The 15,850-nt window shown below is 41.8% G+C and overlaps 1 protein-coding gene across 4 annotated transcripts in view; it reads right to left on the bottom strand.

Moving 5' to 3' along the window:
• The window catches only part of JAG2 (jagged canonical Notch ligand 2), a 96,391-nt gene that overhangs the window by 33,219 nt on the left and 47,322 nt on the right, over positions 1-15,850 (bottom strand). For all 4 annotated transcript variants that reach the window (XM_056545577.1, XM_056545580.1, XM_056545579.1 and 1 more), the window contains exons 4-5: positions 7,407-7,661; positions 7,087-7,147 (exon numbers count right to left, since the gene is read on the bottom strand). In XM_056545577.1, coding sequence (XP_056401552.1) covers positions 7,087-7,147; positions 7,407-7,661 — 316 coding nt within the window. The remainder of the gene's footprint in view (positions 1-7,086; positions 7,148-7,406; positions 7,662-15,850) is intronic.

Below are 15,850 nucleotides of genomic sequence, written 5' to 3'. Positions count from 1 at the left end.
TCTTGTCAGTTTTAACTGCAGTTATTTTAGGAACCTTTTCCATACAATGAGTGTTATGTATTCATGTTGTGCTTTTATATTGTACATTCCCTGATCATTCAGACCCCTGTCATGGCTTTAAAGGGGTCGTCCTGGATTATAAAAATGCTGCTTTTTTTTGCAAAAAACAACAGCACTTCTGTTCACAGGTTGTGTGAAGTACTGCGGCTCAGTCCTATTTACCTTGATGTGCCAAGCTGCAATACCAGAGACAACCCCTGGACAGGAGTGGTGCTGTTTTTGTAAGAAAGAAGCAGTATTTTTCTAATCCTGGACAACCACTTTAATGCAAGTGTCAACATGACGCAAATAAATGAATATTAAATGCATATTCCCATACTCAAAAAGGCTGTCAAATACAAATGTAGTAGAGCTGAAGGTCACCAAACTTTTTTCTGTGTATGCTAATAACTTGCATACAATAAAGCAACCTTTACCTGCAGCCTTGTATACAGTTTTCTTTAGCACAGCAGAGTGATTTCAGAAACTGAGCTCTGCTACATATATAAACAAACAATCCAAAAATGACATAGTATGCTGTTTTATAAGCTCTTTAAAGGGGTATTCCGGACAAAAACCCTTTTATCCCCTATCCAAAGGATAGGGCATGAGAGGTCTGATCGCGAAGGGCCCGCTGCTGAGACCCCCCGCAACACCTGCATTCTATGCGGGTGCTGAATCTCCAGTTTGGAAACCTCAGTGTTTCCGGGACTGGGGACGTCACGCCACGCCCCTCCATTCATGTCTATGGGAGGGGGCGTGACGGCCACCACGCCCCCTCCCACAGACATGAATGAAGGGGCGTGGCGTCACGTTCCCAGTCCCGGAGGTTTCCGAAACTGGAGAGTCAGCACCCGCATAGAACGCAGGTGCTGCAGGGAGATCGCGGGGGTCTCAGCAGCGGGCCCCTCGCAATCACACCTCTTATGCCCTATTCTTTGGATAGGGGATAAAATGTTTTTGCCCAGAATACCCCTTTAAGTACAGAGCTATCCTTCCCTAAAAGCAATGTTTGTGTTTAGGAGTGACGGAGCACACCAAGTTCCTATATGGAATCTAAAGAATACAAAACCTCCCTATGCATTCAGAAATAGTAATGATTCCATATAATAAAATGGCAAATTTGATTTGTTAAATAATCTTTTGTAACAGAATCTGTTCCATACCTCTGGGGCAAATTTTTTTTTTATTTCTTACAAGCCCCATTGAGATTAACAGGACAGGTGAGAACATTTCTGCAACAAATCTGTGGCATGTGCATGTCTTTACAGCTCTGTAGATATATGTGGGTGGAAATATATTTACATATGTTTGTATTGCACCAAAAAGATTTATATTAAATGTTTAAAAAACAAAAAAAAAAAAACTTTCAAAGCTGTTACTCAGCCAATTAAAACAAAACAAAGCTTTTAAAAAAAACAAAATACCGTAAACTCTGAAATCTTCTGGTATCTGTAGTGAGCCTGCAGTGGTGCATTCCTCACTGACACAACATTTTTAATTTTTAGAGGAACACAATGTTTATGAATCAAAAGGGTCACTACGTGTTAAGTCCGGTTCTTTTACCATTATCTAGGAAGAGTAAATGTGGACTTCCTCTAGCACAGGAAGTCTGTTGTGTCCTAATTTTACAGGTGATGGGCCAGCTTTAATTTCACTTCCTTATCGGAAACAAAGGGATTTACACAAATCCTATATGAGATAAAGGATTTTTTTGTTCTCTGTCATCGTCCAATTGTTGTAGAGACGTCTTGGAACATATGTGGTCTCTAAGACACATGCACAAAAGTAAACAGAAAATTCCATCATTTTTTAACCTGACTTCATCTCACACTTCCGGGCCGGATCCTTCACATGAAAGTAGTTTGTGACGGACCGGGGTCTCTGTCATGTGGTTAGGAACAAGTTGATTCCAAACCGTAGAAAACAAACCGGGTATACATTAAGCATAAAGTATATTAAGTGGACAAGTGTGATAGTAAATGAGATCTCAGGTTGTGCACAATTAGAAAAACATGGCTGCTTTCCACCAAATACAGCTGTATTTGGACATATGGGTCTGTAGATAAAAAAAAAAAAAAAAAAAAAAATTCTGGATTTTTGAAGGAGAGGAAAAAAAATAAATAAATAAATAAAAAATAAAATTGGTCTGGTCCTTAAGGTTAAAATGGGCTTGGTCGTTAAAGGGGTTCTCCGGTGCTTACACATCTTATCCCCTATCCAAAGGTTGGGGGGATAAGATGCCTGATCGCGGGAGTCCCGCAGCTGGGGATGCCTGGAATCATGCACGCGGCACCCCGTGTTCGCTCCGGGTCTGATTACGGGCGACTACAGGGCCGGCGGCGTGTGAAGTCACGCCTCTGTGTGACGTCACGCTCCGCCCCTCAATGCAAGCCGACGGGAGGGGGCGTGATAGCCATCACACCCCCACCCATAGACTTGCATTGAGGGGCGGAGCGTGACGTCACACGCCGCCAGCCCCGTGAGCGACAGTAATCAGACCCGGGACTGATTACAAGCGGGGTGCCACGTGTAAGATCATGGGGGTCCCCAGCGGCGAGACTCCCGAGATCAGGCATCTTATCCCCTAACCTTTGGATAGGGGATAAGATGTATAAGCACCGGAGAACCCCTTTAATACCCAAAGTGCCTAAGGGTTCTGTAAAGTAACTGAAGCAAGGAAATACAGCCCTCAAGCACTCCTTAGTGGGATAGTATGGATGGGAGGGTTAGGGAAGGGGAGTGAGGAAGTCGTGACATAACTGATGAGCAATAAAAATATTATGAAAAAAGATGCATCTTTTCTAATAAGAAATTGTTTTATTGCTCATTAGTGGTGTCATGACTTCATCACTCCCCTTCCCCCAACCCTCCCATTCATAATATCCCACTAGGGAGTGCTTGAGGACTGTATCTCCTTGCTTCAACAAATCTATAGAAGCATTTGCGGCCCGGCAAAGTGGTCAACTAACCCGGTATTCTTAAAGTAACGCACTAGTGAGCCAAATACTGTAGACTTTGAGATCATGCTAAAACCATTCATAAGTACAAATAAATGTTATATGGACACTTTTCTGGAGCTTATGGCTTGAAAAAAAAAATGCCTTTTCTTTTTAACTATGTGTGAAAATAGCCTTATAGTGACCTGTGAGAAGAAGGGTTCTAGATGCTAATTTTTGGGTGCATTGTTGACTTGGGTTCAGAGACATCCATGACTTTGTAATAAAACAAACAATATCCAATAAAAAAAATTAATAAAATCCACAACAGTTTGTGTAGCATCTAAAGCAAAATACAACACAACTATTGAATACAAAGCCAGAACAACAAGATCTACTGTGACACCATAGAGAAGGAAAATAAAGGGGGAGGGAGCGCACAGCGCATATGTACAGTATAATTTATATTCAAAAGGTCAATAAAAAAAAGGTCTAAATAAAATAGGACAACTTTCTGTTTAAGAAATCCAATGGCAGCCATTACTGGTTGTAATTGTGACTAAAATTACTTTTGTCAAAGTACATTAATAAATTATAAAATACATAGGAAACAAACAAATATCTTTTGTGTAGTCTGGTAACCTTATCAGGCTCCAAACCTCTACGTCTGCACCAAAAGCAATTGTTAGATGTAGACTACGTCGACCTTGCAGCCGAGAGGAAGAGGCTGCGAGATGGAATTTCACGGGGGTACAAAGTCATTCTTTACATTGCATCCTTGGAACCAGCTGGCACCTTGAATACAAGGAAGGTACTGAAACAAGGGAAGGAAATGGAGCAGAATAGGGTTCTGAGGATTAAAACACAATGTGTTCTTTGGATTTTCTTATCTAGAATATGACAAGAAGGAAAAAATATGTATGTATACATGAGATATTGATGGCCTCTCTATGTACCATAAAAATTTAATTCACCATTTCCCCCATAGGGGTCAACATCCGGCTTCGCCTGATTCCTGAATGACGTGTTACCATAGAGTTACATAGCTAACATACTTGCAGCTCAAAGCTCACAGAAGACAAGGTAAAAGGTAGGGGCTGGAGGCCATATATGTGTTCATAAACTTCCAAAAACAGCTGAACAGAAATTTTTTTTTTTTATTAGGAAGAGGATTGATGAAAATGTATTTTACTACGTGCTGGGACACTGGCAACCTGACTAAGGCTGGGTTCACCATACGATTTGTAACTACGGTTCCCGTATACGGCTGGGAGGAGGGGGGCGGGGCTTATTCGTGGTGCCCGCACTGAGCCGTATTCAGGAACCGTATTTAATGCATGTCTACGAGACGACCGGAGTGAACCGCAGCCTCCGGTCGGCTGCGTTTTCGGCCGTATGGGGTTTCCTGACCGCAGGCAAAAACCTGGTTGACCGTGTTTTTGCCTATAGTCTGGAAACCGCATATGGCCGAAAAAGCAGCTGACTGGAGGCTGCGGTTCACTCCAGTTGGCTCATAGACATGCATTAAATACGGTTCGGTTGAGTGCGGCCGCTGCGATTAAGCCCTGCCCCCCTCCTACCAGCCGTATACGGGAACCGTAGTTACAAATCGTAGTGTGAACCCAGCCTAATACAGATTTGAAAGGTATGTTACAAAACACCTTAAAGTGGTACTCTGGAGGTAATTATTATTATTATTTATTTTTTATCAACTGGTGCTAGAAAGTTAAACAGATTTGTAAATTACTTCTATTAAAAAAATATTAATCCTTCCAGTACATATTAGCTGCTGAATACTACAGAGGAAATTATTTTTTGGAACACAGAGCTCTCTGCTGACATCATGACCACAGTGCTCTCGGTTGACATATCGGTCCATTTTAAAAACTGTCCAGAGTAGGAGGAAATCCCCATAGAAAACATATGCTTCTCTGGACAGTTCCTAAAATGGACAGAGATGTCAGCAGAGAGCACTGTGGTGATGTCAGCAGAGAGCACTGCGTCCCAAAAAGAAAAGAACTTCATCTGTAGTATTTAGTAGTTTGTAAATTTTCTTCTATTAAAAAATCTTAATCCTTCCAGTACTTATAAAATTGTTTAATTTTCTGGCACCAGTTGATTAAAAAATAAATAAATAAAGTTTTCCACCGGAGTACCCCTTTAATAGACACAGCTGTATATCAGCAGATTTGTAACTAAAAGTGCTAACACTATGCGTGCAATGATCAAATGTCTGAAAGGCCACTATGTAACACATGAAGTCAAATCTACCAGGAGAATACATTTTTCAAATCAACTGTAAATGTTTACATATAAAATGTGCAACAAAAGTAAAAAAAAAAAAATTGTAAAAGCAAAGTAGTAAACCAGGAAAAAATAAAAAAAAAATACACACACACACACACATATATATATATATATATATATATAATTGAGACATTCTATGCTTAGATCACTGCATTAAACAATCAGGTTGTGTTAAACAATGATCATTGAGCGATTACACAAACACAAGTATCTTCAAGCAGAAGATTAAGGAGACGCAGTAATACACTCCCTTCATCAGACCACAGTTAATAAACAGATTCCAGCTATGGAGAGGCAAGATAAAGCCGGCCAACACTGCACTTGTGGCTGCTATGGGCCAGATGTTAATCAGGTTATGGGAGGAGGGGGGGAAAGAAATCAATAGAATCATCAAAGCTACGTTAACTAATACTGTGCACAATTGTAGGATTTAGACTCCACAGGGCCCGACTCTAGATAAGATTTCTTTGAAGACAATGTTGGTCAACTACTTGAACACTTGAAGCAGATGACCCAAAAGGACAATCATTGTTTTGGTAAATTGTGTCCTAGAAAATATTGAATGTTGATCCTTAATATCAAGGTTATGAGTCTGTGACTATACAGAAAGAAAATGTTTATGCTCTTTAAGAAGAATTAAAGGGGGGGGGGGGGGGGGGTTAAAGGCCAGAGATTGTGGGACCAAAGGGGTATTGTTTCCTCTTGAGGAAAGGGTCATGAAAAGAGCTGCTTTGAATATACTTTCTTTCCAGAATTCATAATGGAGCATAAATGGCCTATACGTCTCCACTTGTCTTTATGGCGCCTTCAACAAGTACGGTAAGAACATTACCCCTTTGATACCACAATGACAGGGCCTCTCAACAGCCACCTAGCACCCTGCCTTGTCCTGAAGAGGGGCAATAACCCTGAAACTGCTGCCTGCAAATGGGTACCCTTTCCTTCTGGAGAGATTGCTGGCTTGGCATACATTCCCATTCATATTCCAAGACTTCTAGTTGCAGAGAAACACATACTTTAAAGAAAAAGGTAACTGGAAAAGGTGTGGCATGAGTGCTGCTTTGCATATACTTTGTAAAAGTTGGCTTTTGGGGCATTCCTGGAGCAGGGCTCCCTTTGTGAGGTTCTGTTCCAGGAGCATTGCATTCAGAGGAGAATGTGTCATATGATCAGTGACATTTTGTATTCTGGGCAGTATGATAGCTGAGAGGGCAGGCATGATCACAATAGAAAACCTCATTGATCTAGGGAGTATACAGTGCAAGCAAAATTACACAACCAGTTTCCATAGCAGCATATCGGGGCATCTACATATCAGACAGCATTAGTAAGTGGCTTACATTAAAGGGGTTCTTTAGGGTAACAGCGCGACTCTTGTCCTTAATATATAAACATTAAAATAAAACTAGCATGACAAGAACAAGGTGAACTATGCCAGTCCTTCTCATTCTCATTCAATTTTGACGTTATATCTGATAAACAAAAAGTGGCAATGCTCCAGGAATCCATATCAGGGGGATAGGATGCAATTAGAAGACTGGCAAAACAAAGTATGAATCATAGTCTTAGCACATCCTAGACAAAAAAAAGAGCAATGTCCAATACAAACAAGAAGTCTAAAAAGCTAATACATGAATTTTGAAGCTGTCATTTTTCCATAATGTACAACAGATACTATAATACATTTGAAGAGATGAAAACTAAACCCAAGTGCATATACCTCTATTGGAAATAAAGCTTTAAAAAAAAAAAAAAAAAAAAAAAACACACACAAACAACCACACACAACTACATAACTTACTTGCATTCTCCAGGAACAGAACATCCACCATGGAGTAAGTCACATCCCTGCTTGCATATTGCTGTAAAAATACACATCTATTAGACAAATGTCTAAATTACAGTCTGGCTGTCAAACATTTATGCAACTACATCCTCTAAAACATTCGAAACATGCACATGTCATGGAATTATACATTAGTTTAAACTTGCTTTCTCAAAGTCGACCAATTTCAGAGTGCAGGCCCCAAGGTTCATTTGGAACCCCACTCTAATAGGACATATTGATTGGGGGGGGGGGGGGGGTCATCCCCAATAAGAACAATCAGGACAGAAACTCACCTTGCTTACATTCCTCCCCCATCCAGCCTTCCATACAGGCTTTATTTCCATTGTGGTCACAGGTGTAATGGCCAACAAAATCATCCCTGGGGCGGCACAGCTTGTTACACATAACTCCATAGTAATTTTCGTCACATTTGACTCTAATTTTAACATCAAAGTGGGCAACATGGCCATTTAAAACCAAGGGTGTCCACTGGTCGTCCGGGTTGATGACTCCAGCATAAGGAATTCGATCAATAAGAAGAGACTCGTCTATGAGAGAAAAGAAAATAAGTTATTCAGGGAGTTCTATCCTTGACACCTGGATTAGATAACTGAACAAACTGTACAAGCTTAAATGAACTGCAACAAATGTGATATCAATAGAGGTAGACTGGAGTGAAGACCACACACACATCGCCAAGCAGATTTGATCTGGTATACACACCTATCCAGCTGCCCTCAGGCTATGCATTTGACAGTCAACATAACCTTACAGTAAACATTTGGCCAACATTTGTGTTAGGTCTGATATTGCAGCTTAGCACCATCCAAGTAACTGGAGCTGACCCAAGGGCATACATGCCATAGAGGCTGCTATAGGGCCCTGATGGATATATACGCAGGTGTCATAATGTTTGAAAATAAAGAAGTGGCAAATGTACTTGAGATTGGGTCACTAGGACCTGGGTGACCGGGACTAGGGCTGCAAGGATTAATCAATATTACTGATTGTGACAAGAAGCCCAAGGTCCCAATATCGCAGAAGCCCCCCTTTCCAGCCACAAGCTCCATTCTTCATCCTGTGCAGTGAAAGATGTTCTTGGTGCAAGGAGGACGGCCATCACTAAGGTCTGTGTACTGCTGCTTCTCCACTGCAGCAAGGCTCATAGGTTAATCCTTTAGGTTCTGTCCCCTCTCTTCTCCCCCATTAACCCTTCAGTTGCTGCCCCTTCACTCTTATCCTCTCTTAAGCGTTCAGGTGCTGTCCCGTTAACTCTTCACAATGTGGTCCTCACTTCCTTACTTTAACCCCTTAAGGACGGAGCCCATTTTCACCTCTAGGACGAAGCCCTTTTTTGCAAATCTGACCACTGTCACTTTAAACATTAATAACTCTGGAATGCTTTCTGTTATCAATCTGATTCGGAGATTGTTTTTTCGTGACATATTCTACTTTAACTTAGTGGTAAAATTTTGTGGTAACTTGCATCCTTTCTTGGTGAAAAATTCCAAAATTTGATGAAAAAATTAAAAAATTTTCATTTTTCTAACTTTGAAGCTCTCTGCTTGTAAGGAAAATGGATATTCCAATTTTTTTTTTTTGGGATTCACATATACAATATGTCTACTTTATATTTCCATCATAAAATTGACGAGTTTTTACTTTTGGAAGACACCAGAGGGCTTCAAAGTTCAGCAGCAATTTTCCAATTTTTCACAAAATTTTCAAACTCGCAATTTTTCAGGGACCAGTTCAGGTTTGAAGTGGATTTGAAGGGTCTTCATATTAGAAATACCCCACAAATGACCCCATTATAAAAACTACACCCCCAAAAGTATTCAAAATGACATTCAGTAAATGTTTTAACCCTTTAGGTGTTTCACAGGAAAAGCAGCAAAGTGAACGAGAAAATTCAAAATCTTCATTTTTTACACTCGCATGTTCTTGTAGACCCAATTTTTGAATTTTTACAAGGGGTAAAAGGAGAAAATGTATTCCTACATTTGTAGCCCAATTTCTCTCGAGTAAGCACATACCTCATATGTCTATGTAAAGTGTTCGGCGGGCGCAGTAGAGGGCTCAGAAGCGAAGGAGCGACAAGGGGATTTTAGAGAGTACGTTTTTCTGAAATTGTTTTTGGGGGGCATGTCACCTTTAGGAAGCCCCTATGGTGCCAGAACAGCAAAAAAAAAAAAAAAACATGGCATACCATTTTGGAAACTAGACCCCTTGAGGAACGTAACAAGGGATAAAGTTAGCCTTAATACCCCACAGGTGTTTCACGACTTTTGCATATGTAAAAAAAAAAAAAAAAAAAAAATTCACTAAAATGTGGGTTTCCCCCCAAATTTCACATTTTTGCAAGGGTTAATAGCAGAAAAGACCCCCCAAAATTTGTAACCCCATCTCTTCTGAGTATGGAGGTACCCCATAAGTGGACCTGAAGTGCACTACGGGCGAACTACAATGCTCAGAAGGGAAGGCGTCATATTTGGCTTTTTGAGAGCAAATTTTGCTCGGGGGGCATGTCGCATTTAGGAAGCCCCTATGGTGCCAGAACAGCAAAATAACCCCCACATGGCATACCATTTTGGAAACTAGACCCCTCACTAGTCCCAGAATGTAATGAGGGGTACAGTGAGCATTTACCCCCCACTGGTGTCTGACAGATCTTTGGAACAGTGGGCTGTGCAAAATTTTTCATTTTCACGGACCACTGTTCCAAAGATCCGTCAGACACCTGTGGGGTGTAAATTCTCACTGCACTCCTCATTACATTTCGTGAGGGGTGTAGTTTCCGAAATGGGGTCACATGTGGGTGTGTTTTTTTTTTTTGCGTTTGTCAGAACTGCTGTAACAATCAGCCACCTCTGTGCAAATCACCTCAAATGTACATGGGGCACTCTCCCTTCTGGGCCTTGTTGTGCGCCCCCAGAGCACTTTGCGCCCACATATGGGGTATCTCCGTACTCGGGAGAAATTGTGTTACAAATTTTGGGGGGCGTTTTTCCCTTTTACCTCTTGTGAAAATGAAAAGTATAGGGCAACACCAGCATGTTAGTGTAATTTTTTTTATTTTTTTACACTAACATGCTGGTGTAGACCCCAACTGTTCCTTTTCATAAGGGGTAAAAGGAGAAAAAGCCCCCCAAAATTTGTTAGGCAATTTCTCCTGAGTACGGCGATACCCCATATGTGACCCTATTCTGTTGCCTTGAAATACGACAGGGCTCCAAAGTGAGAGCGCCATGTGCATTTGAGGCCTGAATTAGGGACTTGCATAGGGGTGGACATAGGGGTATTCTACGCCAGTGATTCCCAAACAGGGCTCCTCCAGCTGTTGCTAAACTCCCAGCATGCTTGGACAGTCAATTGCTGTCCAGAAATGCTGGGAGTTTTTGTTTTGCAACAGCTGGAGGCTCCATCTTAGAAACACTGCCGTACAATACGTTTTTAATTTTTATTGGAGAAGGGGGGTGGGGGGTGGGGGGGCAGTGTACATGTGTATATGTAGTGTTTTACTCTTTATTTTATGTTAGTGTAGTGTAGTGTTTTTAGGTTACATTCACACTGGCGGCAGATTACACTGAGTCTCCCGCTAGGAGTTTGAGCTGCGGCGGAAAATTTGCCGCATCTCAAATTTGCAGCGGGGAACTCACTGTAATCTGCCGCCAGTGTGAATGTAGCCTGTACATTCACACGGGAGGGGGGTCAAAACTACAACTCCCAGCATGCACTGACAGACCATGCATGCTGGGAGTTGTAGTTTTGCAACAGCTGGAGGCACACTGGCTGGAAAACCTTGAGTTAGGTTCTATGACCTAACTCAGTATTTTCCAACCAGTGTGCCTCCAGCTGTTGCAAAACTGCAACTCCCAGCATGTACTGATTGCGGAAGGGCATGCTGGGAGATGTAGTTATGCAATGGCTGGAGGCACGCAAGTACAACTCCCAGCATGCCAAGACAGCCTTATGCTGTTCCTGAATGCTTGGAGTTGTAGTTTTGCAATATTTAGAGGGGTTCAGGTTGTAGATCACTAAGTGGTCTCAAACTGTAGCCCTCCAGATGTTGCAAAACTACAACTCTCAGCATGCCCAGCCAGCAAACTGCTGTCTGGGCATGCTGAGGAGTTGTAGTTTTGCAACATCTGGAGGGCTACAGTTTGAGACCACTTAGTGATCTACAACCTGAACCCCTCTAAATATTGCAAAACTACAAGTCCCAGCATGCCCACACAGCAAACAGCTGTCTGGGCATGCTGGGAGTTGTAGTTTTGCAACATCTGGAGGGCCACGGTTTAGAGACCACTGTAAACTGTGGCCCTCCGGATGTTGCTAGGCAACAACTCACCTAGCAGGACCCGGAAGCCGCCGCCGCCGCACCTGGGGGATCCCCGCATGGAGGATCGCGATCCGGGATCCAGGTAGGGACCTTCGGCGCCGACCCTCCCTGGACGGTTCCCCCGTTTTGCCCGGACACCGATAGGTGGGCAAAGCGGGGGAACCGAACTTTAACCCCCCCTCCCCCGGTCTGCTATCGGTCGGTCGCTCGGCCGACCAATAGCAGGGATAGGAGGGGTGGCAACCCTGCCACCAAACTCCTATCCCTTTAGGGGGATCTAGGGTGTCTCGGACACCTACGATCCCTCTTATTTTCCGGGTCACCAGTGACCCGTATGACCCGGAATCGCGCAGATCGCAGGTCTGAATTGACCTGCGATTTGCGCGCATCGCGGTCATGGGGGGGGTCTCAGGACCCCCCTTGGCGATGTGCCGGGATGCCTGCTGTTAGATAACAGCAGTGATCCCGGTCCGATCACCGCTACCGGTGACGCGGCGCTCCCGGAACCCCGCGACGTACATGTACGTCGCCGCGCGCCAAGTGACACTTCGCGGTGCCGTACATGTACGTCGCTCGTCGTGAAGGGGTTAATCCTTCCCCGGTCCCCTAATTCAGGTTTATTTTATTTTTTCCAAAATAGCCTTTTTCTGAACCCATACAAACCTGACTGAACAGAAATTTTTAAAACTGGAAGATTAAAACCTGTGCGGAGGAAAAGTTGACCAGTTGCCCATAGCAACCAATCCAGTTACTTCTTTCATTTTGAAAAAAGGCCTCTAAAAAAAAAAATGAAAACGGCAATCTGACTGGTTGCTATGGTCAACTTTTCCACTGCACAGGTTAATAAATCTTTCCAGTTTTATTCTTGTTTAGGAGATTGTCAATATTTTTTCCCCTTCTCCAAGTTTTCTTCCTGTAGTAAAGCAGAGAATTCATGTAGCTGAATTATTTTGGCATTTTAAAAAGGCATTTCCTAGACAACACCATGAACAGGATACAGACTATATACCTCATCCTTGCATTCTCAGACTATTCCACTTCCCATCTTCCCTCCCCCGTAAAGATTTACCATCCATGGTCAAGAGTATCAGTGTCTAAATAAAACTGGCTTTATTCGTGAATTAGCTTTTGGCCTATTTGGTACAAAAACAGCACACAAAAATAAATTGGGCCTACATTAAAAAAGAGCAGCACTAAGTTTAGTTAACATAAGCAGCTAATGCCAAAAAAGACTTGGCACTCACAAAGACAAACAGGATGTCAGGCTTTCATGAAAATGCAAGTGAACTTGTATCAGGGGACACAAATGAAAGGGGGTACTCCATTCAACCTTCTCGATAAGCCCTGTTTGGGCATACGGACGTCAGACAAGAGTCGTCACAATTCCATTTGTGGATTACGTGAATGCATGGGAAATGTTTGGACAGAAGTGGCTGTTTTAGTGAAGAATGATTACCGTATATTTGACAGAGGGGGAGGGGCGCTTTAATCCTTTAGCTACATTGCAGGAAAGCATTGAAAAAGTGGAAGATAACACAAGGTCTGAGTGACACATGGCCTGGGTAATCCTTTCCAGATAAGGGGCACCCTTAGGCTATGTTCACACCGCAGAATTTTTACAGACATTCCACAAATAGCATGTTCTGCCAGTGCTAGGACCACTCGGAAATGCAACGTCTCCATAGACGGCAATGCATTTCCAAGTGGATTTTGCCGAAATAACTGATATTTTGATTATTTCAGTGGAGACCGAAACTGAAATTACGCCATGTGCACCGTGCAACTAAATCTCATTGAAAGCAATGGGACTCTGTTGCAATGGAATTTCCGAGCAGAATTCTTCAGCTGGATTCCGCTCTGAAATTCAGTCGTGTGAACACAGCCAAATGAGTTTTATATTATGGGATGAGTCAACCAAAATTGGCACCTCTCTCCACAGGTTCCATGAAGGCCCTTTGACAACAAGAACCTGGTTCGACATTGTGGACATCATCTTATTCAGAAAATTCTAGAAGGCACAGCTGCCACAATGAGCATCTCAGAAGAGATGTTCTGAGATGAGAAGTTTGATAGGCCTGATGACACGACACAGGATGGGACTACTTCCTCTACATTCCTCCCTGTGCTTTACCCATCTGACGACAGCAAAATAGGATTGCCTTTAGCTGGATGAAATGAATACAGGAGGAAAAAAGCTATAAAGCAGCAGCTTTAAAGAAATATCTAAAGATTATATATAGCAAGTAGCTAGGGTTACCCGAATACACTGTACATAGCTGGATCTGTTTTTATTCCAGTTGATCTCTACTATGGTAACAAAATCTGAAGGGAATTTACAAGCGCGACAAATTGCAGTTTGTAGCATTACCACAATCTCAGATTTTTAGATTATTTATTATATCCATAAATAAACACATCCTATACGCGGTGTGAACAGAATAGTAACAGGTTAGGATTGGTCGTCTGACGTCTTGGTGCTTTTTTTTTTTCCACCAAGACACCGGGGCTCCAGTCACGTTGGCAGCAGACAGACAATCTAATTGAGAAAATAACATTCTGGGCAGAGCTGTAATTTAGTTAGTGTAAAATGTGACACTCAGAGACAGACTAAATGTGTACTGCTGCCTGATGCATCCAGACCAGAGATTGTAAAAACCTTACAGTAGGCAAGGGGACAAGGAGGAATTGGCAGCTTAAGGTGGGTCCATCCTGTGTCTCATCTGCAGTCCTAGATCATTCCAGCCAGAAGAGTCACAAAAAGGTGGTGGGTCTAATGGATAGAAGACCAGCAAGTTCAAAAAAAAAAAAAAATATATATATATATATATATATATATATATATATATATATATATATATATATATATATATATATATATAAAAAAAAAGTCTGTTGGTCAATTCTTCTAAAGCAAAAGGGCACAAAAACCGCATCTAGTTCCAAAAAGTAATGGAACTCTTTGGCTATATACATCCGATATGGATTTTTTTTTTTTTTAAATGGCTCTAGTTTTCGCAATGGATGTTCCAGTGGATTCACATGTGAATTAGCCCCATTAACTGTGGAATGCTAGCAGATTCAATCAGCACGTAGGCACGGATTCTGCACCTAATTCTTGAACATGTGAATGTGGCCATAGTCACTGATTTAATTGGGAGGTGGCCATTTAAATGCATTCATCTAAAAATTCATTCAAGGCTTGGCCCCAGCTGCTGTCAACATCTCTGGTGGCCTTGTTACCCAGACTACCAGCAAGGTTACCATTATGACATGTTGGACTCATTTAGGAGTCTTTATTGGAATACCTCTGACATCATGTGATATTACAAGAAACAAAGTACAGTAGAAATACCATAACATTTTCTTGAATTATCTCAAATTTTAACCCACTGGTCTTTTTTGCCCGCAGATGTATATTAGGGCAGTTAGGAACAGGAATGCTGTTGTTACCCTTGGCCTGAACACTTTGGTCCCATACATGTGTCATATCAGATACATACAAGCTTTGGGAATGTTTAAGCCTTCGAAAGAGAAAGGTCAATGCAGTAAATAAACTGCTACTTTCCCCATGAATAAACCTTCAAAGTTACTCCTCAACCCTAGTCTTCTGGATGACTAAGTAACAGCCCAAATAATACAGATAAGAGAGCAAAAAAGATTAAACATAGAAAAGCCCCATTTTGTGACGAGTGTTCACAGCAAACATTGGCAGGTGCGCTATTCCCATGGAGGGCAACAAGCTGACAGTTACAAACAGCAATTTGGACCAGAAAGACTTTAAATTCCAAATGGGCATACGTCATTCCCACCAAGTCAAATACCAGACAGGTTTAGGCTTAATTTGCCCTGTTGTCTGGAATCACTCAAAGGTTTTGGTAAAACAATTTCTACTTCTTTGGGACAAAGTAAGGAAGAAGAATTAACTTCACAGTCTTGCTGGTTCCATTTAAAAAAGGTCCAAAAACATTTCTGAAAGTTTTGAACCTCATTCTACCTGCAAGAACTGAAGTTTTCCAAGGTCTAAAATGAGTGTCATACTAAGTGTGCACATAACCTATGGATAAAAAATAAATAAAAATTACAGTCTGCTGCCTATAACAACCAATCCCTGGCTCAGCTTTTTTTTTTGAGAGAAATGAAGGCAGAATTCTGAAAAATAGCAACAAAGGTCCACAACGTTTTTTGTTTAGACAGGCTCCAAAAATCAGGGTAATTGTTTGAGGAGTAACATGGCATAAAACTAATGTATGGTGCCCATACCAAATATTACTCCCCATTGATTTAAAAAAAGGGAAAAATGTAAAATAATGACACTCATTTTGGAAGTAATACAGCTGTAAAGCAAACGTTATTTGCTAAAATATGCAGGGTACCCATAAAACATGTCAATAATGC

This window comes from Hyla sarda, chromosome 11 (assembly GCF_029499605.1).
Source record: "Hyla sarda isolate aHylSar1 chromosome 11, aHylSar1.hap1, whole genome shotgun sequence".
Classification (NCBI taxonomy): Eukaryota; Metazoa; Chordata; class Amphibia; order Anura; family Hylidae; genus Hyla; species Hyla sarda.
Note: the sequence above shows the minus strand (reverse complement) of the source record. Positions and strands in the feature narration are given on the sequence as shown.